This window comes from Theobroma cacao, chromosome 2 (assembly GCF_000208745.1).
Source record: "Theobroma cacao cultivar B97-61/B2 chromosome 2, Criollo_cocoa_genome_V2, whole genome shotgun sequence".
Classification (NCBI taxonomy): Eukaryota; Viridiplantae; Streptophyta; class Magnoliopsida; order Malvales; family Malvaceae; genus Theobroma; species Theobroma cacao.
Genome location: NC_030851.1, coordinates 40,217,197 through 40,244,939, shown reverse-complemented (window position 1 = coordinate 40,244,939; position 27,743 = coordinate 40,217,197). Strand labels below are relative to the sequence as shown.

The 27,743-nt window shown below is 35.8% G+C and overlaps 6 protein-coding genes across 7 annotated transcripts; 4 read left to right on the top strand and 2 right to left on the bottom strand.

The window, feature by feature from the left end:
• LOC18610408 lies at positions 245–4,155 on the top strand. Of its 2 annotated transcripts, none has more exons than XM_007046048.2 (10): positions 245–521; positions 600–694; positions 850–957; positions 1,338–1,420; positions 1,718–1,851; positions 2,088–2,137; positions 2,260–2,352; positions 3,245–3,336; positions 3,510–3,616; positions 3,762–4,155. In XM_007046048.2, the coding sequence occupies exons 1-10, from the start codon at positions 306–308 to the stop codon at positions 3,804–3,806; spliced, it is 1,023 nt and encodes a 340-aa protein (XP_007046110.1). In that variant the 5' UTR covers positions 245–305; the 3' UTR covers positions 3,807–4,155. The 2 variants fall into 2 exon arrangements, with proteins under 2 accessions (XP_007046110.1, XP_007046109.1); XM_007046047.2 differs by having other exon boundaries at positions 594–694.
• On the top strand, positions 7,036–8,597 carry LOC18610407 (putative NAC domain-containing protein 94). Its single transcript, XM_018116436.1, has 3 exons — positions 7,036–7,216; positions 7,310–7,611; positions 7,704–8,597. The coding sequence occupies exons 1-3, from the start codon at positions 7,036–7,038 to the stop codon at positions 8,457–8,459; spliced, it is 1,239 nt and encodes a 412-aa protein (XP_017971925.1). The 3' UTR covers positions 8,460–8,597.
• LOC18610406 (glutathione S-transferase U10) lies at positions 11,365–13,007 on the top strand. Its single transcript, XM_007046045.2, has 2 exons — positions 11,365–12,012; positions 12,097–13,007. Exons 1-2 carry the CDS (start codon positions 11,686–11,688, stop codon positions 12,457–12,459), a joined length of 690 nt encoding a protein of 229 aa, XP_007046107.2. The 5' UTR covers positions 11,365–11,685; the 3' UTR covers positions 12,460–13,007.
• LOC18610405 (60S ribosomal protein L34) lies at positions 12,787–14,193 on the bottom strand. The gene is made up of 4 exons (XM_007046044.2): positions 14,022–14,193; positions 13,794–13,873; positions 13,290–13,399; positions 12,787–13,195 (listed from the first exon to the last, which is right to left on the bottom strand). Exons 1-4 carry the CDS (start codon positions 14,098–14,100, stop codon positions 13,102–13,104), a joined length of 363 nt encoding a protein of 120 aa, XP_007046106.1. The 5' UTR covers positions 14,101–14,193; the 3' UTR covers positions 12,787–13,101.
• Positions 14,784–18,629, bottom strand: LOC18610404. Its single transcript, XM_018114578.1, has 5 exons — positions 18,212–18,629; positions 16,645–18,131; positions 15,561–15,977; positions 15,246–15,469; positions 14,784–15,143 (listed from the first exon to the last, which is right to left on the bottom strand). Exons 1-5 carry the CDS (start codon positions 18,379–18,381, stop codon positions 14,889–14,891), a joined length of 2,553 nt encoding a protein of 850 aa, XP_017970067.1. The 5' UTR covers positions 18,382–18,629; the 3' UTR covers positions 14,784–14,888.
• Positions 23,348–27,674, top strand: LOC18610403 (TATA box-binding protein-associated factor RNA polymerase I subunit B). Its single transcript, XM_007046042.2, has 5 exons — positions 23,348–23,633; positions 24,013–24,726; positions 25,387–26,229; positions 26,369–26,511; positions 27,046–27,674. Exons 2-5 carry the CDS (start codon positions 24,117–24,119, stop codon positions 27,652–27,654), a joined length of 2,205 nt encoding a protein of 734 aa, XP_007046104.1. The 5' UTR covers positions 23,348–23,633; positions 24,013–24,116; the 3' UTR covers positions 27,655–27,674.

The window sequence follows — 27,743 nt, the reverse complement described above, 5'->3', positions numbered from 1 at the left end:
TTTTTTTTATTTTTTTCAAATTGTTTAAATTTTCATCGTTAAGTAACATTGAATTGATAAAATGTTATATCAATTTACACAAATTATTATATAGGGATTAAATTTATATTTCTGTAAAATATAAGGATTAATTGTATAATTTAATTAAAGTAAAAAAATGTCGATCGAATCATAATTTAGAAAACTTCAGGGACCTGTTTTATTATTACCAAAATTTCTCTTTTTCTTTCGGACAGTATCCCGTAAAGGCCGGAAACCTTATCCCGAAATCGTAAACTCGAAGCCTGCTTCCATCAAAACAAAGAATGGTTGCGACGATGCTTTCATGTCTAGCTCAAAGCTATCTCTCTACTTCGCCCGAAACCTTAACCAAACGAGCTCGGGTCAATCTTCTCAACAGACCAAACACTCTTTTAAGGTTCCCTAACAGTGCGAGGCTAACTCCGCTTCCTCGGCGAAGGCTGCTTCCCCTTTGCTTTTTCAATGCTGGCGAAGACCCTGATTCCAATTTCCAAGAAAGGGTATAAAATTTGGTTCCTGAAACTTGTAAAACTGTGGGGTGATTAGCAGACTGATTTTGGTTTTTTCTCAAGTCCCAGGAAGAGACTAATTTGGAGTGGCCTATACTCAAGCGATGGGAGGTTCCCTGGGAGTGGCAAACAGTTTCATTAACTTCACTTGCTTGTGGATTAAGGTGCGTTCCTTCTCTTTTTCTCACTCTTTTAAGTTGAAGATGCTAAAATTATACTGTTTCTTGGGAAATCTGTGTAGTTATTATTTATAAATGGTGTGTGATTGTTTGTGTGTGGTATATTTGGTTAAGAATGAAATTAAAATTTTCCCAGGCAGTTTTATTTTGACAGGATTGATAGAGACAGCAGCTATACCGTATCTAGGACTTAAAATTGAAGAATTGAGTTTGGATGAGAAGGCTGAGATACTGTTTGTGGATCAGAGGTATGCAACTATGCATCACTGCAGTTAAGTTCTAACTAAAGATGGTGTCCCAAGATGTTTATGAAATTGATGGTAACCGGAATTCCCAGTTTAAGTTTGCCAGACTGGATAGATGATGCTTTGTGTTCTTCGGTGTCAGTCTTTACTTGATTTTATGGATAAGTTATGTTGAAACTTCGATTCTCCTCATATAACAGAAGTGTAAAACTTGCTTTATTAGTTTAGACTTTTTCAGTTTCTGTTTTGTTGTAGGTACAGATCATACTGTTCGGATAGATTTTCCTTGATTGGTCATGGATTATGTACCTTTGGAATTAGATTGCAGGGCTTTTTTAAGGTATAAAAATGGGTCTAATTCTTGTTTGATATTGTTTTGGCAGCATTACAACCTTAGTTGTGCTTGGAGTTTTATATGGTGTAGCCAACACCTTTCAGCCCCTTCCTGAAGACCTATTTCGCTATGGTATCTATTATGCAGAACCCTTTAATTGCTTTATCCTCGATTCACCTTATCAAATTTTGTCTTATTTAGTTACGCCACATTGAAAATAGGCATTATCTTATTCTTATAGTGTATATGAGCATTTGCATGAAAGACTGTCTATCAAGCTTTTTGATTGTTTAAATGGTAAATTGAAATTAATATGTTGATGCTAATTAAAGATTTAAAATAAAAAAAATTTAAAGCCATACTTGACTGGTAATGCTCTTGATGCTGTTGTCCAGATTGTCAACCTAATGTTGTGTAATACTCTTTCAGATTTGAAGGAACCTTTCAATCTACAGAAAGGATGGGTCTTGTGGGCAGTGATTGGTCTTGTCGGTGCTATTATTGCAATTGCTTTAACAGGGGCTGCCATGTCCTTGTTTCGTGGGGAGGATCCGCAAAGAGAGGTTAGAAATGATTTGGAACTATTTGTCCTTAAGAAAGGATAATCAAGTGGATTCCACTTCCTTTTGCAGGATTTAATGCTTAAGAGCATTTATTTTGAAATTGTGTATGAGCCTTACACTCTGGGGGATTTAGATTTGGTTACTGTCTTCTTGGAGCTATGATCAAGTTATCTAAAATTCGTTTGCTTTCAGAAATGTAATGAATTCTTTATTGACTACTACAACCTTTTTTTCAGACTGATGCTCTAGTTCGCTTGCTTCCATTAATTGGGTCATCAAGCATAAGGTATTCTTCATATTTTGGTTGTGGAATTGGTTAGAATTATTTGTATCTTATAGGTTCTAAATGTTATGGATTTCACTAGAAGTGGAATTCAAGTTGAATTGATCATTTGATATCTATTGTAGCACTGCTTGCTTGGTGGGCATCACAGGTGTTCTGGCTCCAATTCTTGAGGAGACTGTGTTTCGAGGGTTTTTTATGACTTCCCTGACAAAGTGGTATTTTTACTTATCTAGATCTTAGTAGTTAATAAGAAGCTTTCTTGGCTGTGTTGCCTTGATGAAATGTGCGAGCATGCATTTGTTACAGGTCAACTATCCTAGTGCTTACTTCTTTTTCCTTCGTTGAGAATGGACAATTTTTAAAGACTTGAAGCATGTTGAGAAAACTCCTATACCTTTAGTTTAGTTCTATGTACTTTTAAAGATGTGATTCACCCTGTAAAGCAAATTGCTGATACAGAAAACAGTTCTTAGAAAAGAATAACGGAAAATGTAATTTGGGTTAGGTAGTGGAAGCAAAGGAAGTGATTTTATGATGAATTTATGATCTAACATATGTATCAAAAACAGGGAATTATGTGATGAACAGGCCATGCTTATGACATAAATGGCATCATGTTAAGAATTAGTGTACTAATTATAAAAGAATAGTGTAACAAGTATGCAACTAAAAGGGCTTAAATAAAGGGAAATGCAATTAGAAAGCCTTACTTTAGGTAAATAGGACTGTGATAGTATTTTTTTTGTTCACAAAGACAAATGGCTTCCATAATATGGCCCCAGTTGTTGGCTCTATAAAGGCCGGGGAAACTCAAGAAGTAGGTGGATCTAGACAGTAAGAGACACACACTTACCAAAGTGTAGATGTGGCCATTTAAAGTAGATGCAGACTAAGATTTGTAGATTCAAACATAAATAGTTTGAAATGAGGCTTGATTGGGTACATCAGATTGTTAATTGCAAGATAGTGAACTGTCTATATGTTTATCTTTAAGTGCTACTTGTTCTTTTAAGTGCTATAGATAGTGGACTGTCTATATTTGACCTTGTTATAGATTCTCAATCAATTCACAACATGGTTTGATGTTTTCTGCAATTCCTCATTCAGGGTTCCTACACCAGTTTCTGTAATCATCAGTGCTGCTGTATTTGCTCTTGCACATCTCACTCCTGGAGAGTTTCCGCAGCTATTTGTGCTAGGTAATACATGACACTGTAAACTACTAGGTGGAGGATTTATTGAAAACAAATAATCAGTCAAGTTCCCCCCTCACAATCCCAATCCATTAAGATATATCTGAATAGACTTTTCAGTGGACATTGGACATTTCCATCTATCTTGTAGAAACCAACAGACTTCATGGTCTATGTAGGAACTGCTTTGGGATTTTCATATGCTCAAACTCGCAATCTGGTGACCCCCATCACAATCCATGCTTTTTGGAACTCAGGAGTGATTTTGCTTCTCACCTTGCTTCAGGTAAATGTTTCACTTCCACTGACTAAATAGAAGTTTTCTCTGTGTGACTTTGATTTTGACTTGGTATTCTTGGAATCTTCTGTCGCAAGGAAATGTAGTATCACGAAACTGATTTATCTCCTGGTTTTTGTGTATGTGCGTGCAGTTGCAAGGTTATGATATCAAGGAATTGTTACAGGCGACCTCATGAGGTTAAAGGTTTCATTCCAGCAATATGATAAAATTGAGTTTTTCTCCCTGCTGATGGCCATGATTATGGAGCTTTGTGTGGGTTTACTTCTTTGCTGTCACTCTTCGTGCTTCAAAATCATTTTTTAGTGTCATTGTGTAAAAAAACTGAGCCAAAGAAGCGTTAGTGTTGAAAGCATATGCATGTATAAAGTTGATCAGTTAACTCCCAATCAAATTATGAGCATAGATTCTTCAGCACAACTGGTATGCATTCTTAGAACTGTAAAGAATTGCTGTTCTTTTTCTAAGTGGTTTCTAACTTTGGCAAAGACAAGTTCATGGAGCCTATAGAATTGCTGTTTCGCCTAGCACATTGACTTACTCTAACATTAGTAGTACAAATGTCATTGAGCAAAGCTGATGATATCTGGACTGCAACCTAAGGAGGACATTAAATTTTTGCTCACATCTCAAAGCAACATGTGAGTAAGATGTCTTATAAACCAAGATTTGCCCTTTCAGTATTAAGGAAAAGATACAGCTCACGTGCTCACTTGCTGCCCACTTGCATGTTTGGAATGCTTTCATGTCTTAATAATGGATCATTGATCTTTATTGCGAGTCTTCTTCAAAACAACTCAATGTAGCTTGATTTTTACTATGTTTTTGGAATTTTAACAAGCTTAAACACAAAGTTGGTGGGAGGTTTGAAATGAGCCAAAACAATGATCAGACTACCATGACTGTTGCAAGACTAGGGCAGATGCAAGGAAAGGATAAAATTGACTCTGAATCTTTTTTTATCCGGGAGAAGGATTCAAATTTAACTCTTTAAATATAAAATTAAGTATGAGATATATTTATTATTGAATTAAATACTTGAATACGTCTTAGATTTGGGGTTTTTTGTGAATTCTGGATTCTTCGTGGGTTTTATGGCAATAGACAAATTTCATCAAAAGAAAAGAAAACCCATTATGATCTACTCAGATGTGGATTTGGATTAGGTGAACAAGAAAACCAATGGGATTTGAAATTGATTTTTCAACAAAAGTGGGCTTTTCCATTTCCATGATTGTAATTAAAGGGGTTAATGTTTCACGTAGAAAGAGGCATAGAAGCTTGGGTTTGAAGAGTTTGACCCTTTTTTTTTTATCGATAAACTATGGTTACACGCTTGGGAAGCAAGCCCTAGGTCAAGGAACAGACAAAAAGGGTTCCAACCGAGGGCTAGATTTGGGGAGTTTCACTGAATTTGGAGTCCCAAGTTTGGCATTTGACTCAGTGAACTCAACCCCCATTAAATTCATGGTACTTAACTTGCCAGCCAATTAGTAGACAATTTTTTTTTTTTTACCAAGTTCTTAAGTATCTAAGGCAAGGATATCCGAGAAGGTGTTTGAAGGCAAAATTCAAACTTGGGATTTAGTTTCACTTTGTTGTCACTTAATTGCCATTACCAAAAAGCAAGAAAAATGTGAGGAATTCTATAGTACTTGGTTTCCCAATGCCCCCACCAAACATACATATAGACTCTCTTTCACCTTGTATTTAACTAACATAAAGCCATGAAATTTTATTAGAGTTAATCACATGGTTATAGGTCATTTCTAAAATGAAATTAGGCGACTTGGTCATTGACTCATTGCTCATCCCTAATCTGTACTAATGCAGACTTGGTACTTGCTTCTTTTTTAAGTTAGAGGTAATATCTAATCTACAGTTGAAGCAGCAGTCTCAATATGGGAAAACAAGAGTATAATCACAGAACAAGTAGCGTGGATAGAAATGAAATGTTTGTGGCGTCGTTATGATCACAGAAAGAAAAATATGAACAGAAATGAAATTTTTGTAACATGATGTCGTGATGTTGATTACGTAACATTTTTCTCCTCCGAAAAAGGGTTTTTTGTAAGTTTAACAAATGAGAAGTCTAAGAGGATAGCCCTTGAGACTGGTAATGGTGGTTGTTGATCCTGTGTTGGTATTACTAACTTGGTTGGGTTTGAATAGTTTCCGTTGTGCTATTTTCTTCTGTAGCAGAAGAATGGGGGTTAATTGTTAAAGCCTTTGGCCATAATTTGCCCTACAGCTAGGATTCCAGAAAGTCAAAATGATTTGGTTTAAGAGGTTTGAATTTGGCAACTCTGAAAGATAGGTGAGTTTTTCACAAAATCTGGTCAACAGAGATACTCTTCCTAAGCCCATTTGTTTCCCAGTTATGGCAAGTGGTCCTATAATTAATTCCTTGCATTAAACTTGATCATTCATCACACACGTTCACTGATTTGTAGCTATCCCTGAAGTCTGAACTGATACAAAGAAAAAAAATAGTATTATAAACCTGACAGAGTCAGTGGAATAGAAGCTGTGGGAATGGAATAGAAGCTGAATTTTTTCGGATTCTGAGAAAACTAAACAAATATCATTAGATTAAATCCTGAACACTCACATAGGAATTTCACAGTTGAATATAAATTTCAGGTTTGGGGTGTTGGGAGTTGGGTTCGGGTCCATGTTTCCATATAATAATTCAAACAAAGACCATGGAAGTATCTGTTATTTCTTTTGTCTTGATTTGTAATGGACAGGCAGAAAAAAAATATCATGGGATTTGGATTAAAAAATTGGAGGGTTAACAGTCATGTTATTATCCCCAGATGATGCTGATTTGGTAGCTTTTCTTGAGATTCTTCCATTCGGATTAAACAAATAAACTCAGAGTGGGGTTCATTAAGGTCTACAAGTAAGAAATAAGAGTCTCTTGTACGAAGACTTGGGTTTCTCGGTAGTTGTTCTTTTTCTTTCTTTTAAGACCCTTTGCCAATTCGCTTCTTTGGTGAGCCAACGCGATCCTCGCAAAACACACACTCCTTTAAAAGTCACCAGAAAAGGCGGCTGATCCTTCGGGGGCAGACCCCTCCTCAGGAAGCATATATTGGCTTCAAATTATGTGAACTTTCACTCTCAACTTGGTGTCTTTGATAGTTCATATCCTTTTTTTTTTAAGTTTGCTTCATTGTCAAGCTGTTCTTCTGTCAGGAAAGTTTCTTGCTCTTTCCAGGTTTCCTCTAGGGTTTAACATGTAGTTCCTGATCAGAAACTTTCCATCTATTTGCTTTTGGATTCAACTTTCAGTTTGAGGAAAGAAAACAGAGAAAAGGAGAGCTTGGGATCTCTTCCATATATTTGTTTTGTTTTCTTTTGGTATCTGTATATCCTAGCTAGGTAGGGAAGCAGAGAAAAGAATGGATGAGAGAAGTGATACTGAAAAAATGGAAGAAATCATGCTTCCAGGGTTCAGGTTTCATCCAACTGATGAAGAACTTGTTGGGTTTTATCTGAAAAGAAAGATTCAGCAGCGCCGTCTCTCGATAGAGTTGATTAAGCAACTAGACATCTATAAATATGATCCATGGGATCTTCCTAGTAAGTTAATCCTATATATATATATGCATGTCTCAGTGTTTGAAACTCTTACATAAAGATGGAAACTGACAGTTGCTGTTTCTTTTCATGTAGAGCTGGCAACCACTGGAGAGAAAGAGTGGTATTTCTACTGTCCCAGGGACAGAAAATACAGAAACAGTGCGAGGCCAAACCGAGTAACTGGAGCAGGGTTTTGGAAAGCCACAGGAACTGACCGCCCCATCTATTCCTCGGATGGCACCAAGTGCATTGGCTTGAAGAAATCTCTCGTTTTCTACAAAGGCAGAGCAGCCAAAGGGGTCAAAACTGATTGGATGATGCATGAGTTTAGGTTACCGACCCTCACTGACTCTGCACCACCAAAGAGATTCTTGGACAAAAGCCTCCCAGCCAATGTAAAGAATTTAAACAGAAAACCACTTCTTTCAAACACCCTTTTCCTCTTTTTAATGCAAACTTACTGATTGGTCGATCATTGTACTTGCAGGACTCATGGGCGATATGCAGGATATTCAAGAAAACCAACTCCACAGCTCAAAGAGCTCTTTCTCAATCCTGGGTTTCTCCAATACCTGAAGCATCATCAATGTCTGATATGCCTAGTAGAGGTTCAAACAGTTCTCAACTTTCTTCAGAGAACATACTGCTGACAACAAAAACCAGCTCCTTAGCGGTCCAGTTTAACCATGACGCTGACATAATACAAACACCTGCTGCTGCATTTTCCCCTCTAGACCACTTCCTCTCTTACAAGCCCATCACCCAGATGGCTGGGAAGCCTCCTCAGCTTCCGGCCATCGCCAGCACTGGAGACCTAACCAGCCTTATTTTTGCACCTCTTGAAACCTCATCATTCCCTGCCAAAACCGCCGTTGACGTTACTTCCATGTTGCTAAACATGTCATCTTCCATGCTTGGAGATTACGGTAAGGCAGCCTCAGATAGTACTGTACATTTTGGTGGAGGATCACAAGATCATTGCAATGGCGGCTTCCCAGGGACTTTGCCCCACGAGATGCAAGGCAACATCAACAACAATGGAGATCACGAAAGCTCCCTATTAAAAAACCTGAACGTGATGACCCATGTTGATGATCAGTGGGAACCCGTCCGATCCATTGGATTTCCATTCAGCTTGCCCATGAGTATGGGAGATGCTTGGAAGCCAAGCATGCCTTGGGATTCTTCATGTCCCAGTGAGATGTCAACAAGTTTTTCCACCACGACCAAGTGCTATACTTGATGTAATTGATATACTGTGAAAAACAATATATCCCCATATCAGAAATTAGCTAGGCAGCAAGTTTTTCTGTTTTTTAACTTTAACTTGTAGAATCCTTTGTCTAGGCATCAAATCATTTCATTATTTTGAGAAAGGAAATTTTACAGTTAATTACGGTATTTCATCTAAGCAAATAATTAAAAACACATAAAATATATGCATGCAGTCATATATATTTAAACAATATAGTCACATAAAGTATTTATATATGTTGATTTGACCATTTTCACCTTAATTAGTTGTTTCATTATTTAGATAATTAAATTCCCATGTGAAGCTTACAATTCCGTTAGTAGGATTTGAATGATAAATTCAACCGTCACCGGAAAACGTCACCCAGCTTATGAAAATTGATGGCACAAAAACACATTGTTTTGCTTCTAGGCATACAATGTCTGGGTGACGTTTTCCGTCAAAGTCTAGGTGACGTTTTCCGGCAATGGTTTTCTTGCTGACATTGTTGGTGACCAAAACGAAAGAATCCTGAAACCTGAATCAATCGGGGAATGGAGGAGTAGTTTGGTAGGATGCTGAGGCGTGGGTCTTCAACACTTGGAATGAGGGGCTTCAACCTGCAAAGAAGCAATCGTACGATCAATTTGATTTTCTAATATTATATTGATTGATTACTTTTCTTATGCTTTGGAAAAATTTTTGGTCGTGGCAACTGCACCAGATGGGATATTATACATTCAAGAAGCCAACGTCAGGTATAAGGACGTGGATCGATCGATTGTTTATGAGAAAACTTTTCACGTATTTTAAAAGATATAAAGTGTTTTAATTTCATATTGAGTAAGGATTTTAAAAAAATTATAAATCTGAATACTACGCTTTCCATCATATTAACTTTTTTAAAAGAAAATAATGTTACTGTGATAACTTGTCGTCGAATTGAATGAAAAAGAATATCATATTAAATGTTTTAAAAAAAGTAAATAAGATGCTTTAATCTTATATCAAGTAAATAAGAAAATCTTAAAAAACTTGTAAGTATAAGCATTTCATATCCCATTAAATTAACTTATTAGAAAGAGGATAATGATTCCATGACACGATCAGCTGAGCTATGTGAGTATACTCCACCGTCTGTGCTCTGAAAACCAAGGTCTTCCAGGATGTTTCCCCATATCCTTTCAAGTAACCTGTTAATGTTTGTTCTAAGCAAAACAAAACAAAATGCCATCATCTTCTCTGTATCCGAATCTTTTCAAAGTTCTTTCAAATACTAGTCCAAGAGACTGGGAAGACCCGAGTGCAAAGAATTGTAGGGAAACGAGGGAGCAGTCCCAGGGCATAAATATCCGGGATGTCCACATCCAGCAGAAGCTGTGCTGGTGAAAGTTTTAGAACAGGATATCTAAATCAGTTCATTTGCTTAATGTAACTGCCCTGTCACAGCTAAGCAAAGATGGGCATCCTCCCATCTATGGTACCCAAGGCGTCGATTGCTCCCGTTGGTGTCTTCCCTGGAGTACCAGATGCTTGGAATGAACTCTTATATGCAAGTCTGTATAAGAAAATTTTGATAAGAAAAATTTGCAGTCTCATACGAATGCTTTACTGTATAATTTTATTTAGACTATATAATCAATCAATTCAAACAACTTATACTATATAATCAATTGATTCAGTGTAAGTTTTTACGGACTGTATAATCCATCAATTTGATTGGCTTGTTAATAAATTAGAAAATTAGATTTCCATTTCTCTTTACTAAAACCATACAAAAAAATGGGGGTCAAAATATTTGAAAAGTCCCTATACTAGGGCATTTTTTTCAATTTAATATTTTTACTCAAAATCATAACATTTTAACCCTTTAATTTTAAAAATTACTTCAATTTAGTTCCTCTAACATTTTTTGTTCAAATTGATCATTAGAGTGTTAACGTCAATGATGATGGGGTGCTAGATGCTGACATGGCATGTAAAGGGGTTTTAGTTACTGACATTGCAACCCAACCTTGAAGTGTGATGTGGCAACTTTAGATATGGATTGCTAACGTGGCATTTATGGGTTCAAGTTGCCACGTAGCACTCTTAGACAATGACAAGGTAATTTATTCTCCGTTGAGATTTGAAATAGGACATCTAGCAAATAAACTTATGTCTTTACTATCACGCCTAAACTCTTATATTTAATAATATCTTACTTGAATTTTTTTTCTTCTTTTCTTCTTTCTTTTTCTTCTTTCATAAAACTATGCTGTTTTGGAGTTTTCTTCTCTTTTTTATTTTTTTCTTTCTTTCCATAAAACTACGTTATTTTGAGAAAAAGGTTCCAAAGAGTTTTTATAGTTATGATTTTTAAAAGTATAAGAAGGTTTCAAAATGACATAATTTTATGGAAAAGAAAGAAAAATAAATAAATTTAAATAAGATCTCATTCAATGTAAGAGTTTAAGTGTGATGGTAAAGACACAAGTTTATTTAAAGTTTTGATTCAAATCCCAACAAGTGCATCTTTTGAAGAATAAATTGCCACGTGTAAATGCCTAAGAGTGCCACATGGTAGCTTCTTGACTTGCCATATGACAATTGAAACCCATAAATGTCACGTCAACAATTCATATCCAAAGTGTGGCGTGGCAATGCCATGTCATCATAATGGTGACATGGCATTACCATGTTAGCAACTAGACCTTGAAATGTGACTTGGCAATGCCATGTCATCATTGGCATGTTGACGTGGCACTACCATATCAATAACTAAAATCCCTTTAATATGCCACATCAGTATTGTAATTGTCAATTTGAACGAAAAATGTTAAAGAAACTAAATTGAAGTAATTTTCAAAATTAAAGGACTAAAATGTTACGATTTTGAATAAAAAGATTAAATTTAAAAAAATACCCTAATACAAAGACTTCTTTGATATTTTACCCAAAAAAAGGGCTCAACCTGTTTATTTGCCAGCTCTACACTAGTCAATCAGAATATATAAGCTTTGGACAAAAAAGAGGTTCCTGCTGCTATCTTATCAGCCAAGAAAACATTTTGTTTAGGAACAATTAAAAATTTAAATCATCTTTGAACTTCTTCCCCAAGTCTTTGACTTGTTGTTCAAAGTTGGTGCTTTCTCCCCTTCTTTACTCATCCTTCTGCAATTATATAAATGCCTCAAACCGTCCCAAGATGCATCACACCAATTGAAGAGGTATAAGCAACATATAGATACTGAGAATGGACGGGAAACAAAGCCAGGTTGTGCTGATTGGGACATGGGCTAGCGGCTACTGCAAGAGAGTTGAATTGGCCCTCAAGCTTAAGGGCATACCCTACGAATACATAGAGGAAGACCTGGAAAACAAGAGCTCCCTGCTCCACCACTCTAATGCTGTCCACAAGAAGGTGCCTGTGCTGTTGCACGATGGTATACCCATTGCTGAATCACTTGTAATACTTGAATACATCGATGAGTACTGGAGCAATGTTGCTCCCAAACTCTTACCGGAGGATCCTTACCAGAGAGCCAAAATTCGCTTTTGGGCCAATTATCATGACCAGAAGGTACTTGATCACTCTTTGCTTTTATGTTATTATTGCGCATTATTTTCACCTTTGGATGTTAATAAAATTGCTCTTGATTACCAGATCATGCCGGCTATTTGGCACATCGCCTTGTCTCAAGGCAAAGAACATGACAAAGCCATCGAGGTCTACCATGGATTGCTGAAGGTGTTTGAAGAAGGTATCGAGAAGGACTTTCCGGCCAAATCTCCTTTCTTCAACGGTGACAGCCTGGGTTTTCTTGATGTCATCGTCGGGACAGTCGCATGCAACTACCAGGCCTTTCATGAAGTGGTTACTGTGATTTTTGATCCAGCAAAACACCCTTCGTTTTTCTCATGGGTGACTGCTCTGAAAGAACACCCTCTGATCAAAGAGGTTCTACCTCCCCATGACAAACTGGTTGCCTTGATGAGAAAGAAGTATTGCCAATCTCCTAAAGCTTAGATTCAGATGCATAAACAGCCTATCACTACCATTTTATATGACTGCCAATATGAATATCATGTACTCAATGTTTGCACCTGAATTAAAAGTCTAACTAGTCTGTTTTCCGAACCCAACCATCAAGTTCATTGAAAAAGATGATGGCTAAAGCATAATGTAATTCAGAAAAAATTGAAACTGCTCAGCTCAGATCATTCTGCAAGACCTCCTATGATGTAAACCATGTATTACTCAGACCACATACAACATTTGACTGAAAAAAGCTATCAAGATGTAGTTACATCTGGCCTTTCCTCTGAAGTGGTCAAATATACGCACATTGCAGAATGAATAAGAATAAGGAGCAGCATATGTCATATTGAGGCAATCAGATAACTAGTTTAATGATAATAGCAGAAACCACTAATCTGCAAATACATAGATCATCCAAATCCAGTTCCAACATGAAATTTCAGTGACCAGCTAACAAGTGAATGAACAAAACAAAATTTTTAACACAAGTAGATTTGTCGACGAAGATGAAGTAGAACACATTTCATAGCAGCCAAGATAAAATATAAAAATCCCAATCTCGATCACCTCAAAATACTATTCCAAGATTTGCTACCATCAATCCGTAGCCAAATTTACTCTACTGAAATTCTAGCTCTTGGATGATTGCTTTTCCTTGGCCTTCTGAATCTTCAGGACCTTCTTCACAATCTTTTGCTCTTCCACCAAAAAGGCACGAATGATCCTGGAATAATGAACAATCATGAAAGTAAGTCTTCCCATATGCTACCAAATAGAAACAAGAGAGGACCAACAAGTCCAAGTCTTAAAGTACAAACCTTTCCCTGACAGCACCTCCAGACAAAACTCCACCGTAAGCACGGTTCACCGTCCTGCGGTTTCTTGGCAATCTAGACCTCTTGTACTCAGCAGGCCTCAAGTGAGGAATCTACAAGATATAGCCCACATTTAACCTCAAAACTACACTCAAACTAAAATAACAACCAGGCTTCTAATAACCACTCAATATACCCAATTTTTTTCTCAATATACCCACATTGTATTTCAATTAAAAAGCCATGAAACACTGATCAAAATCAATCAAATGCATTAAAAAAAGATTAAATTAGCCTAAAATCATAATCAGCATAGCATGAGTCTTAAATGTTGTCAAGATAAAAGCTTCACAGAAGCTTTAAGAAAAAAACAAATCAAAATCTCCAATAAAATTACATTTCTCCACTACCTAAAATCATAACGAGGAAACAAATTTATTCTTAAATTAAGATTCAATAAATTCACTCAAAATATTTAAAATAAAAAGGAGGGAGGGGGTGACATACTCCTTGAATTCTCTTGCCAGTAACAGGACATTTAGGCCCACTAGCTCTCTTCTTTGTGGTCTGATAAACAAGCTTCCCTCCTACACCAACAAGAAAAAGAACACTATCACCACCATGAATCCATGAGTGCACCATTAATCATAGACCGCCATTTCCATCAGATAACAAAAAAAAAAACATATTCAGAAACGGATCTCCGTTCGGGAGAGAGGTGGGGGAGGAAGTTACCGGGGGTTTTGACGATGCGGTGCTGATTGGACTTGGTGGCGTAGCTGTGGCGCGTGCGGTAGGTGAGCCGCTGAACCATTTTGGAGTCGCTCTGTTCTGTTCGTCTCTGCTTCGTCTAGGGTTTTTGAGGCGATTCGCTCCCCTAAGGCCTATGTTTATGTCTTAAAAGAGAACCGCGAGATGTTCTTCGTTTTTTTTGGCCCTAGATCCGACGGCTGAAAAAAGATCATGTCTTTCGGGTCAAAATGGAGTTTATTGGGCTTTGGTCTGGGTTTTACATTACGGCCCAAATATCAGCCCAATACTATTTCATGAATTTCAAAAAGATTTATTTATTTGAAAATTTATACATCCAATTTTAAGTTTGAAGGTAAAAGATTGAGTGTGACCAATTTTTTTAATTTTTTATTTTACATTTTTACCCTTTTATGACATGTCATAATTAATAATTTCATTTAAATCGTAATATGTGATTTCATAAAGAAATTTTTATGTGTAATATCAAATTTTCAATTACATCTTTATTCTTTTATTTGTGTCAATCAAATTCTATATCTATCATTTGATATCAAATTAACTAAATTTAAATGAAAAATATTGACGTGACATATTCCGATATAAATGAATTAACTAAATCGGTTTTAAGTGAGTTAACCCAATCCGTTTTAACATTCAAATTGGGTTGATCTGATGCTAATTAACTGAGAATTCTTGGCAAAGAAAAAAGCTGGAGACCAACTTGGAAAAAAGAGAAATTTTTTCTTTTTGTGTCAAAATGCCAATATCTTTGTATTGCTCTATCTGTTCATGTATATATTCACAACTGACATGGAGTATAGTGGCAATGGCCTGGGGTGGTCACCATGTTTAACATGGGAAGAGTGTAAATGAGGCCTCTAACTCTATCTTTCTGCTACTAAAGTTTATCCTGTTTAACTTCTCATGACACCAAACCAACTGATCTGTGGTTATTTTCAACATGTTTAGCACTCTTGAGACCAATTTCAGCTCAACTTGAGCTATGAAAAGTGCATGGTCTAACAGATTCCGATGGTGTTGCCTCTGCAACTTCTTGATTATGCAGTTTGTACTTCTCTGAATTTCTTTCAGCCTTTTCTCCCTCTGTATGGAAAGGAAAAATCAAGAACATGGCTAATCTCAGAGCTTTGAGCTGCAAAAGCAAAATGAGTGTGTGTTCAAAGAGGTTTAAGGAAGCAAAATTACCTTTTGAAGATCTGTTCTAACATCCGTCAATAGCTCTAAATCAGTGGGGTCATGTGGAGCAACCTGGGCTTGCTGGGGAGTCTTGGAGGTCGCATTTGCTTCATCTTTATCAGCACGAAGGAATTCCCAGAAAACCTGCATTGATTCCTCGATGATATCTGTCAACATTTCACTTGACACTGCATCTTCCTCTCCAGCTCCATTCTTGTATCTTGAACCATCATCTGCAAGGACATTGTGCTTTGGGTTAACCATTTTTTTCAAGGACTAAAACAATGTTTTGGAATACATAGATCAGTGGTCCAAGCTGTTTACCTTTAACCACTGGAACTTGAAGAAGATGCCGAAGTGCACATCTGTTCTTGACATAATATTCAACTCTTGGTCTGCCTTGAAAGGGTTCGTTCTCCAAAAATCTTTGCACAAGCACTTGAAAAAGTTGGAAGTCCCCAGCAACTTGGTTATACTGACGAATTCCGTGGCTGTCACATCCCAACAACTCTTTTACTTTTCCATATTGCCAATTTAGTATTTCCCAGGAAAGGCAGACTTGTCCAACATAGACCGTCTCAAAGTCCCTTTGCAAATCTCTAATCAACTTCATTGTTGGGTCAGCTTCAGGCTTCCGTTGCTTGAATGGCCATACGTTCTGTGAGAGAATTGACTTTACTGCTGGAGCTGATGATTTTCCAACTTTACTTAATCGAACTGGGTTTTTAAGTTGAAGTAAACCTAAAGATGTATGGATAATCACCAAAAAAGTCAATACAGTTCATTCAACAAGAAATTTAGAATCTTATACATCTTTATTAGGATACTTTAGAACCATAAAGAGAAATGGAAGTGGGGTAATCACAATCTCCCATTGACATGAATGAGTTGATAGACATTAGGATACTTTTGGACCATAACTCTCATATGAGACATGGAAGTGGGGTAATACCAATCTTCCATTGATATGAATGTGTCATAGAACTCCAGGGAAGGGGGAAGGGTGGGTCAGATGGCATTAAAGAATACAGATATGGACTTCCACCTGGTAGCAGCATCATGGATTTGAGAAATGAGAAGGTAATTGGCAGCACATTTGTTAGTAAAATAGTGATGGGAATAAAGATGATGGAGACCCACCAAGCAATTGATTTCTTCTAAAAGATCTCTTCATGGAAAGGAGGGAAAAAAAATCTTCAACAGGTTAAAAGCCGGATGGCAGCTTCTGGTATTTACATAGAGAATGAAGCTGAGAAGATAGAATGAGACAAGATGGGGCCCGAAATTCTTTCATCAATGCCCTACAATGATGGCTAAATTTACCATAGAAAGGATTGTTTAACTGACAGATAAATCAAATTTCAACCTAAAAATAGAAGAAAATTGCAGGGTTCTTGTGGTGACTTACTGATTGCATGCATGGTCTGGGAATTCAGAATGTCCAGCTTCCTCATTCTGTCAGAGTAGCTCCTGTAAACCTTTTTAATTTCAACGATATGATGTTTGTGATCATATTTTTCATCGATTTGCAGTGGCCCCAGCTCTTGTACCATCCTCGGAGACTCGGATTCTTCCAAAATTGTAGGAAGTCCCCCAGTTCTGGCGATTTTCAGTTCCATTTTCAGCCGCTCTATCAAGTCATCATGCTCTGAATCATCTTGATCCTCATAATTTGAGTCGGATTCCTCCTCCTGCATGGTTGGTTCCATGGTTTTTTCTGGGGGAATTATCGACTCTTCTGGGTCATCTTCATGCTCAATGGCTAAACCTTCTCTAGACTCTGTTTCTCCCATTACACACAGTTTTTCAGACAGGGGTTCCAGTTCTATAAATTCATCATCAGAATCATTGATTTGACCTGTAAGAATTGCTGCCTCGTGATCTGTAATACATGTATTTCTTTCATGAGTTTCGTGGCCATCGGTTGCCAGGAGACTTTCAGGTCTCGAGTCCACCCTGTTGGCCAAAACTTCTTGAGCAATTGACTCAACGTCAACCTTGCTTCTTGTGCTAAAAACTTCTCCGTCCTCGTTAGATTCGTCCTTTTCCTGTTTCCATTTCTCTAAGTACATGTCAATTACAGGACTCTCCAAAAAGTCCCCGAATTTCTCTTCAACATGGTCATTGTCTTCTATTTCACGTTTGCGTTTCTCTAAATTCTTTTCAATAAAGTGATTCTCAGCAGCTACCTCTGATTTTTCTTCGAAAGTATCTTCCGTTTCAATCCCCTGTTTTGGTTTCTCCAAAAGTTTTTCAACAATGAAATTCTCAACAGAGTCCTGTGCTTGCTCCTTAACAGCAACTTCCGTTTCTGTAGCCTCTGCTTCCTCGACGGTAACCTCTGCTTCAACTAACTGTTCTAGTTTGATTTGTTTCTCGAAGACAAAGCTAAACCTCAGAGCAGATTCCTCTGTTTTATTTTCAAAAACATCATTTGACTCTACTACCTGCGGTTCTTCTTCTTCATCCAAAAGCTTTTCAATCATGAAACTTTCAGTAGAGTCCTCTGCTTTCTCTTCGACAGAACTCTCTGTTTTCCTGTCAATTTCCTCGTCAATAACATCCTCCAGTTCGAACTCGATTTTCCCAACATCACCATCGGCAGAGTCCCTTGAATCAGGAATTCCACCATTGCAATCGGCATAATCATTTGAACCCATGTAGAACTCGTGCACGGTATAGCTCTCGGTTTTCGGTTCTTCAACGAATCCAGTGATACGTTTCCTGTACAAAAACTCATACTTGCTTGTGCCTGCCACCAGGGCGGAATCCTCTCCTCCACAATTTCCGTGATCAACACAATCACGACTTTGTCTTTCCTTCAACCCATCAAAGTTTGAATCCAAACAAGCCCCAGAGTCATTCTCCTCAAGGCACCTATTGCCGCCTGGAAACCTGCAAAAGACCCCAAACTTTAATCGAATACCATAAACCATAAGGAAACCAAGAACCGATATAAAAACAGAGCGCCATACCTGAAGATCAATCCAATGATTGATCCAAAAACATAAACAATGAACTTGGAGAGAAAGACCCACAAAGAATCAACAGCTGGAAACATAATTCTACACAAAAACCCATGCATAAAACCCAAAACGAAATCAAAATGGGTTTTCTTCAATGTGAAAAACCTGTTGGTACCCATCGATTCAATCAACCTCTGTCATTTCTCAATCCTACGCAAAGCTAGACAAAAGGGTCACCAGGAAAATTAAATTCTCTCCCCGTCAGAGAGTAATTCTTCATTGGAGAAAGTGGGGGCTGTCCACTTGTTAGCAAAAAGTGAAATCTTTGGGGTCAAGTTGATTGACGAAAGGCGAGATTTATGGGGGAGGAGACTCAGAGAAGGAAAGCTACGTACTCAACTTTGGAAAGACCATTTACTACAATTAAAGAAAAGGGTGGAAGTCATAAAGGAGCAGCTTGGATTCGGAGGAAGATTTTAACTAAGTTTCAACAGTTAAAAAGAGTTCTCTGTTTCAGTTTTTGGAAGATTCCAAGAGTGGACTGACACGTTTCGAGCTAAGAGTCAAATTCTCGTTAATGTCTGAAGAAGGAAGGAAAACTCTTTCCTCTGTGTGAAAGGGTATTTCCCGGTGGGAATTAATTAACTTAATTAATTAAGTCTTTTAACCTTTTTCATTTTCTTTAAATTATTTTACTTTTTTTCCCTTTAAAATACACAACCTAACCGACATTGTGTGTCTTAAAAAAAAAAGAAAAAGGGAGCAAAGCTGACTCACCGACTTTTGATAAGTCGAAAATTTGATTTAATAATAAATATATATTTTTAATTTTAAAATTAAGTTTGAATTTTTTTAAATTGAAATAATTGAATTCAATGATTTTACGGTTTTTACGAGACGAGAATAAAATTCAAAATTCGGATCTCTTCCCATTCTTTATCAGACTTCTTCCTCGTGTTTCTTTTTTTTTTTTAGAAAAAAAAATCAACATTTGAACGTGCACTAAAAATAGAAAAATTTTTAACAGTCAACAATTATGAAATTTCTTTAACCTTATATTTTTTTATATAGACCTTAATGCCTGACTAATGCTTATATTTTTATGATTCTTTTATAGACATAATGCTTTGCAACATCTTATGTAAGCACAAATATTAAATGAATTTATACCAACTTTTTCTTTATTTTGTTATAAATTTTTCTCTTATTATTATTGTTGTTGTTGTTGTTGGGTGTAACTTTTTTTATTGTCTTGTTACCCATAGTATTACAATAAAATAATTATATGCTTTTCTAATTGGTAGCATAGGCTTTTCTCCTCATTCTTTTTCCCTATTTTGTCTGGGTTTATTAAAAAAATTTGAGCTTTAAAAGCTTTCTCTTGTTAATATTCAAAAACAAATAAATAAAAGCTGTCATTGTTATGTGTGATTGCATTGCAAAGAATAAATTCATTGTCAAAATGTCAATGTAGGTAAACTAAAATATGTTATTTTATTTTTTAATATTTATTTTCATAAAATAATTTATTATTTCATATCGTGTGTACGCGTTTATATATATAAATATTTTAAAAATTTTAAAAAAATTCTATTAATCTTTACGATAATGACTTTATGATTAATAATTTGATTATATTCCGGAATAACCTCTCTAAAGAGTACTTGTGCATAAGGTTTTGATTAAAGGATTCATTACCTATTAGTTTTTTTCTTTGTTAGAATTCTCTTACTATAATTGACAAGAAGAATTAATTAATTATATTTTTTTTTATGTATGTGCATGCATATGCGTGTAATGGACTTATTCATGAGTAGAGTTAATTACCAAGCTCGTGGTTTTGGCTTGACTTGGATTTGCTTTGAAGAGAAATTTTACGGTTCAGAATCAATCAAAAAATTTATTTATATAAAATAAATAATATATTTTAATTAAAATTTAATATTAAAGTATACCTTGGCAAAACCTACAAAATTTTAAACCAAATTAATACAAACTATTGTTGGGAAGGCGACTCCCACCATGTGAAATACACATTAAAGAATCGAAGGATTTGTTCTTCCTGTTGAGTCATTATAGCAACAGCTAGCCAAAGGAACAATTGGCTTTTTGGTAATGGAAGCTTGATGCCAATCTAAAAACACCGTATAGTTCCGAAATACACTTTTGGATTTATATTTGATGTATTGTCAATATATAATATTTATATATTATTATTTAATCATAGAACGTTATCTTTATAAACACATAAAAATAAAAATTTAAAATAAATATTTTTAAAATTATGAGTATTTATTTTTAGATCAATAAATATATTGTTTTCCCTTCAATGCCAACAATCTTGTTTGCCTATTATAACATGCTAAAGTAATCTATTTTAAGTATTTTTTTTATAATTTTAAAGATTTAACTGTTTCATTTAACTTTGCAATATCAATTTGTTAAGAAAAAAAAATACTTAGCAAGAACTCTTAATTAAGAATATCGGAACTTCAACGGCTCTAAAAACTCAAAAATAAAAATTAAACATATTCTAGTATTTCTTTCGGTCGAATAATGATTGAGATTGTATAACAAACCTATCATAAAATTTTGAAAAAAAAAAGAAAGTATAATTCTAATAAATAGCATTAAGTAATATACATGTATATCTATATATAACGATAAAATTATGCTCCTTTTTTAATTAAGAAAATTCCCAATGCAAGCTTAAAATTTGGCCACAAGCTCCATTAACATAGCTTGCTAGACCACAATCTCTCATGTCCGTCACTTTCAATGAAGAAAAGTCTCATAAACTAAGCATGATTAATTAGACAAAAAAAAGGGTTTGGCTCTAGTCAACAACATCATTCGATAGTAGTCATTATTCCCCATCCAATGCGGCCTTCATTTCTTCAGCATAAAATGGACGGTAATGGCCGGTGTTGCTTGTCATTTTCTTAACCAACAAAAATAAAAAAACTTAAATAGTAAAAGAATTTTAATCAATGGTGAAAATTAATGGTTATGAAATTCAATACCCGATCTTACTTATGCTTACGTGACATATGATCTATCAAGCTAGCATGATCACGTGACATTAACGTAACCCAAATCGATAATGATGTCAATTCCTCACAAAGATAGAAAATGCTAATTGACATCGATTGGTTTTTTGTTTAGGTTATGGACTTATGCTACATATGACAATTAATTTGTGTTGATTAATCTTTGGACTGCACATAAAGCAAAATCAAATTAGATTCTGATTGGGAAACTTTGCTAAATTTTTTCTTCTTTCCTCCTCCAATGGCAAAATTTCAAACGGTGAATAAAATTCTTGAGGACTGAGGGTGCCAATTTGCAGGGGATATTGGAAAGCGATATATGCCAATTTGCTGCCATTGGATCAAAGTGACCACTTTGTTTTTGCACCAGGAATTGTTCATCCATTCCTTCTTCCACTAGTTAGACATTTCCAGGTCCTAATTGAAACCAATATCCTTGAGAGGACTGGTTCAATGGGGTAAAATTGTTAGCCTATAATGAAATTCTTGGTAAGTTTGTGCTCTTTGTTCATTAGACTTAGGAGCAAAGAGATTGAAAGCTAAACACGAGCACACAGAAACCTTCTGCCTTTACTTGGTGTTTCTTTCTTTTCTTTTGTTATTTTTCATAAATTTACGTTATTTTAAACCCTAATATAAGAAATTTAAAAAGATTTATTTTTTATTTTTTTTAAAACGTTTGATGTGATTTTTTTTAATACTCTCGTTGTTGTCAATCACTTTGTCTATTTTTCCTTTGAAGATACTTGGCATGAGTTGCCCTAATTAGGTGTGTACAAGGATGGACCCATAATTTTTTTTTTCAGTAGTGTCATGATTAAAATAATTATAATAATAATAATTAAAAAATATAAATGTGTCAAAATTCATAAACCAAAAATTTTAATATTAAATTAAAGAAAATATAAATTCAGTTCATTCATTTAATATTTAAAAATAAAAATATGTAAGATGACTATAATTGTTTACTACCACTTTTCATATTTTGAAAATAATGCATAACATCATCAGTAGAAATATTATCAAATACATTTTTTTTCAATATATGTCACAAAACAATCATTCATCTAAAATTACTACTCATTTGCATAAACTAAGATATTAGAATTAAATAAAACATGATTGTACATAGCAAATTATCAAATTTAACAACTAACAATATGACAATTTTGTATTCACTAATCAAAACTAAATATAAGCATCCACAAACTATATAAAGTTAAATACAAAAATCAAATAATTAAACAATTTACCTACAAAATAAATAAAAAAAGAATCACAATTTCAATATAGTATTTGATATGCAATACTATTTTTTATTAGTTAGATTATAATTTTGAACTCAAACTATCAAATTAATCAAAAAATATTTAAACATGAAATATTTAAAAACTTAATTTTGATTAAAAATTACTTACAATTGAAACCTAAATAAGTTGTTTTTAAAAGAGTAAAAAAACACAACCAATGATCGAAAAAAGGAAGGACTTGAATTTTTGACTAAGAAGAATAGTTTAAATTTTGATTTTTTAAATAAAATATTAAATTATAGTAAAAAATCTTTTTACTTTTTCACGTAGTATTTAACTATTAATGTATAAATTAATTTTTCATATATCCCTTTAATTTGAAGTTATTGACCGACTTCTTATAAAATTGTAAAAAAATAAATCCATTTGTATATTAATTACCTTAAACTATAAATAAATATTATAATAAAATTAATTTTTTTAGAAAACAAGTGGTGTCATGTGACATCACTCTCGACTACATGGATCCGCCCATCGGTGTGTAATACCCATGCTTATAAACTTTTTAAAATTTTCATATTTATTTGATACGAGATTGAAATATTTTACGTAACCTTTTAGTATTAATTTTTTAATTTTTTTTTGGGCTTTTTGAGTAGGAAGTGTTTGGGCTAAGGCTTTGGTGGCCTTATTCTCCTTTCTTTGGGCTGACGTGTTTTATTAAATTAAAAATTACCAACAAACTTAGCTAGAGGCAACACGTGACCAATAGGATCCGGTTGGACTTCTTTAGGTTTCAGAGGTTATTTTGGACCAAAGGAACTTGAGATAAATGTAAGGAGGGATGCAGGGGAGTGAAACGAAAGGGGAAGGGACAGGGGAAGGGAGCGAAGAGAGAGGAAAGAAGGGCGGAGGACACCGATACCGACGGCGGAGAAGAGGAGGAGAGATGGAAGGAAAAGGGAAGAGAGAGAGAGAGAGAGAGAGCGCATTCTAAATAAACACACAGATCACATATGAGAAAAGAGAGAGGGAGCACAAAACGAATTGAGGCTAACGAACAATCCAACTCCGACCGGCAACTGAGTGGCACTCGGTTTCTCTGCAATTGGTTAAACAAGTCGTCTAAGGGTCAGCCCTCTATCGATCTTTTAACCCTTTAATTCATTGCTCTGGAGCTTTTATTTTGCTCTTCATTTTGCTTATTTTCCTTGTAGTTTCTGCTCTGGTCTCAACTCTATCCTACCTATTGTAATTCATGCAGTTTTCCTTTGTTTGTCCAATGCTAATTTTCTTTGAACTATGAATTATTTTCTTTTTCCCGAGCTGGTTATGTATTGGGCTTAGAAAGAAGCTGTCTTTTTTGTAAGTAGTTTCCGCATTGCAGCTTGAATATGTTTGCAAAGGTTACAATTCGGTAAAAATTGGTTTTCTCTTTTCTGGTACTTGAATGGGTTATGAGAATTAGATGCCTGTTATCTCATTTTATGTTTTGATACTTGTTCAACAGTTTGTATGTGTTCACGGCAGCGCAGCACTAAGTTTGGAAATGAAGACAAGCTTGCTGTAATAATCCCCTGCAAGTTGTCAAAATTCATTCTAACCAATCAATAGATGGACCAGGAGTGCTCCAAATGGACGTGCAACACGTGTGGGAATGTTGGAATGGCTGATGGATCGGATGGCTACTATTACTGCTTTAGGTGCGGGTCTCAGGCTGATGATGTCATTGATACGGGTGTTGCCGATGAGGATTTCATTGAAAAGGGTTCCCAGGGTGGTGCCCTTTACTTGGCCAGCCATACACGCCATGCTCGCCAACCTGTTACCCCATCCCAACCAATCTCACAATTCGACTCCCAATCCCAGCAGTTTTGGTCTCATTTGACCCAAGTACGCAGAGATCATGATGATAATCAGGATGGAATGGGAGATGATGCTGGTTTGGATGGCGTGGGGCCCACAGGCACAAGTGATTTTGGGGCGTACTCTATGGATGGATATAGTTGTGAAGATTATTACAAGGAGGTTAGGAACAGGTATGTGATGGGGTTGCAGATGATGATACAGGCTCAATGTGAGGCTCTAGTTGAGAAGTTTAATGTGAAACCTTTGATTTGTGGGATAGTTGGACCTATTTGGTTGAGGTTTGTGGCTAGCACTAGAGTTTTTGATGATAATTGGGCTGATGAGGCTATTCATCAGTCTGAGATTCAAAAATCAGGTATTGGCTGTATTTTTTTTTAAACCTTTTATGTTATTTACCTTTTTAGTTGCAGAATTATGAGTAGATGAAAAACTTGTCAATGTCAATAAGGTACTATGTGGGGCATGTGAAGTGATATTGGAGTATTAAGGGTAATATTAGTTCTTTAGTTATTCTGATCCTGCAAAGAAAAGAAAAAGATTGTTGTTGTTTGTAGTTTATTTTTTATAGCTATTTGATTGCATACAACAGATTAGTGCTGCTCTTAATGGTTTAGTAGGTCTTGGTAATAGTTAAGGAGGATTTGTCAAATGCTGATCTTGGCATTGTTGTCATTTGGAAAAGAGAGTAGAAGTTTAATTTCAGCTTTAGCTGAAAATATGAATATATGAATAATAATATCTCAGTTTGGTGAAAATCATTTTCCAAAATTTGGTTGGTGCTGTAGTTTCATGGCAGTTTGAAAAATTTTTTATCATTCAATTTTTGATGATGAATAAGAAAATTATTCTTATCAAAGGTGGTTCAGCTTACTGGATGAGAAGGTGATAAATGTTTTATTCCTTACTCTGTACATGCAATTTTTTATGTTGTTTTCTTCTCTCTCTCTCCCTTTAGATAGTCACTATTAATAATGTTACTTCGTTGTCACTATGTGCATTTTTCCCCTCCTCTCAGGAGAAGCTGTTGATTTTAAGCAACCTGCTTCTTACAAGGCGGAACCTCACAACAGACATGGTCAGAGAGCAGTATTTATATGGTTTAAGGACTTAAGAAGAAGGATTCCACTATCTTGTTCTTTAGCTGTTTCTTTTCTAGGATGTCATGTTGCAAGGGAAGCAGTTTTACCAACAGACATCATTAAGTGGTCAGTTGAAGGGGAGCTTACCTATTTTGATGCTTTTGTTGAAATTGAAAAACGCATTGGACGATCTCTGCCTCCATTTCCTTTAAGTCTTAGGAGTATGTTTAGGCCTAAGCATGCTGTTCCTGCTCAAAAGTTGGAATCACTGGCAGCTAAAATTGCTCAGTGCATAGGCTTGAATTTACCACCAGTGAATTTCTATGCAATTGCTTCCAGATATCTAAAGGAGTTATCTCTTCCAGTGGAGAAGATTCTACCGCCTGCATGCCGCATGCATGAGTGGGCGTTGCCTCCAGAATTAAGGTTGTCAACTAATAATAGTGGACTTCCTACTCGTGTCTATGTGATGTCAATACTGGTAGTAGCAATACGGATTCTATATAACATAAATGGATTTGGGGTGTGGGAAAAGAGTTTGTCTTGTTATAATCCCCCTAGTAAATCTAATGAAGCTGAGAGTAAGGACCCCAAAAGTAGTCCTAAAGTGAGGGACTATGCGGAGGATTGTTCTGGTTCTCCTTATGTGAATGACATTGGTACTAGTTCCACTAGAAACTCATTACATGATCATGAATCCAAGTTTGATGCTGTGGAGCTTTTGTGCAACCTTGAAGCAAGATACAATGAGATTAATTATGCAGACGGTGATGTTAAATGTATGATACTGTCACTGACTCCTTGGATTATGAATTTAGCTAGCTTAACCATTTTAGAATTTCCATTTTTGTGAGCCATCCTCCTCGTCCCTCCCTTTTTCCATTGTCCTTTACTTGACTTGTTTCTTTTACCATGCAGTGACAGATCTTTCTAAAAGCATGCCAACGTATCTACAATTCTGTCAGGACGTGGTCTTTGCTGGATCAGAGCTGCCTCTGGACTTTTATCACGAGGAGAAAGGTTTAATTGACAAGTTTTGGGATTTTTATCAGAAAGAAAAGGTAACTCATAAGCTTTGGCTTAATTTTTATTGGACTTGTTGAAGTTAATGCAGATGGATTCATGCTTAATATGGTCCGTGACCTTGCCTGTAACTTAGAATTCTTTTGTTAACATGGTCTGTGACCTTGCCTTTAATTTGGAATTCTGTTGTTCCATTTTGGCTGAATTTTATTTGCATGTATTATATGTTATGTTGCAAGTTGGAAGAAGACTGAATATTGTTGGATTTTTAGTTTGTCTTAAATTACAAATATTCTGTTAATATCCTTTCATTTTCCTTTACATTTTTCTGCTCTCAAATTATAAGGTTGTCATGTTGTGTTCGCTGTCCTTCTGGAGGCTTATCGGGGCCCACTCTTTTACCTGGTTCTGATATTTTTTTTTCCTTCCCATCACATTTGGAAGAATTTGCTCGTCATCTCTTTGGGTGGTCTTTCATAAATGTACCATAAGCTTCCCGTGAATGTATGTTTCAAGTTAGCAAGTAGCAAATTCTTTTATATTCCAATTATTAGTACCTATGTCGATTGCAGGGTTCTGAGCCAGCAGAAGACATGGGAGAGCGTTATAGGATTTCCGACGACATTGTCTGCAAAGTGGACAGAAGGATCAGAGATAGCGAATGTCATAGTAGTCCCTCCAAAGACGGAAGGACTTCCCTTGATGATTTATCCTCGCAGAAACGCATGGAGGATTTTGAGCATTCTTCCCTGACTTCAGAGGAACATGAAAGTTCAGAAACCAGCAACAAAGTTCCGGCAGAGAACTCCAAACATAGAGCAATAAGACTGATGAAGAAAAACATGGAGGAGAACAGGTTCCTTTATATCCCACCAAGGGTCAAGCTGAAGAGACTCAGTTACCTTCACTACGCAAGGAAGAAGGATGAAGGTGCCATGATTTACGTTGCTCATGCCGATTATTACATCTTACTTCGTTCTTGTGCCAGGGTCGCCGAGGTTGACATGCGGATCATGCATGTCGGAGTACTGAGCATGGAGAGGAGATTAGCTTGGTTGGAAAACAGAACTGATCACTGCGTGCATTTGACTCCTCCTAGTTCTACATGTAAATTTTGTACTGATGAGACAGAGCAAGCAGCGGATGATCCTACAATTGGACTTTCAAATCTGAATTTATAAGTTTTCTCCAATTCCCATCTTAGCTTTCTTTCCTATTCCCTTTCATGCATAATTTAGATTATTGATAATACTAAAGAGTATTAGATTAA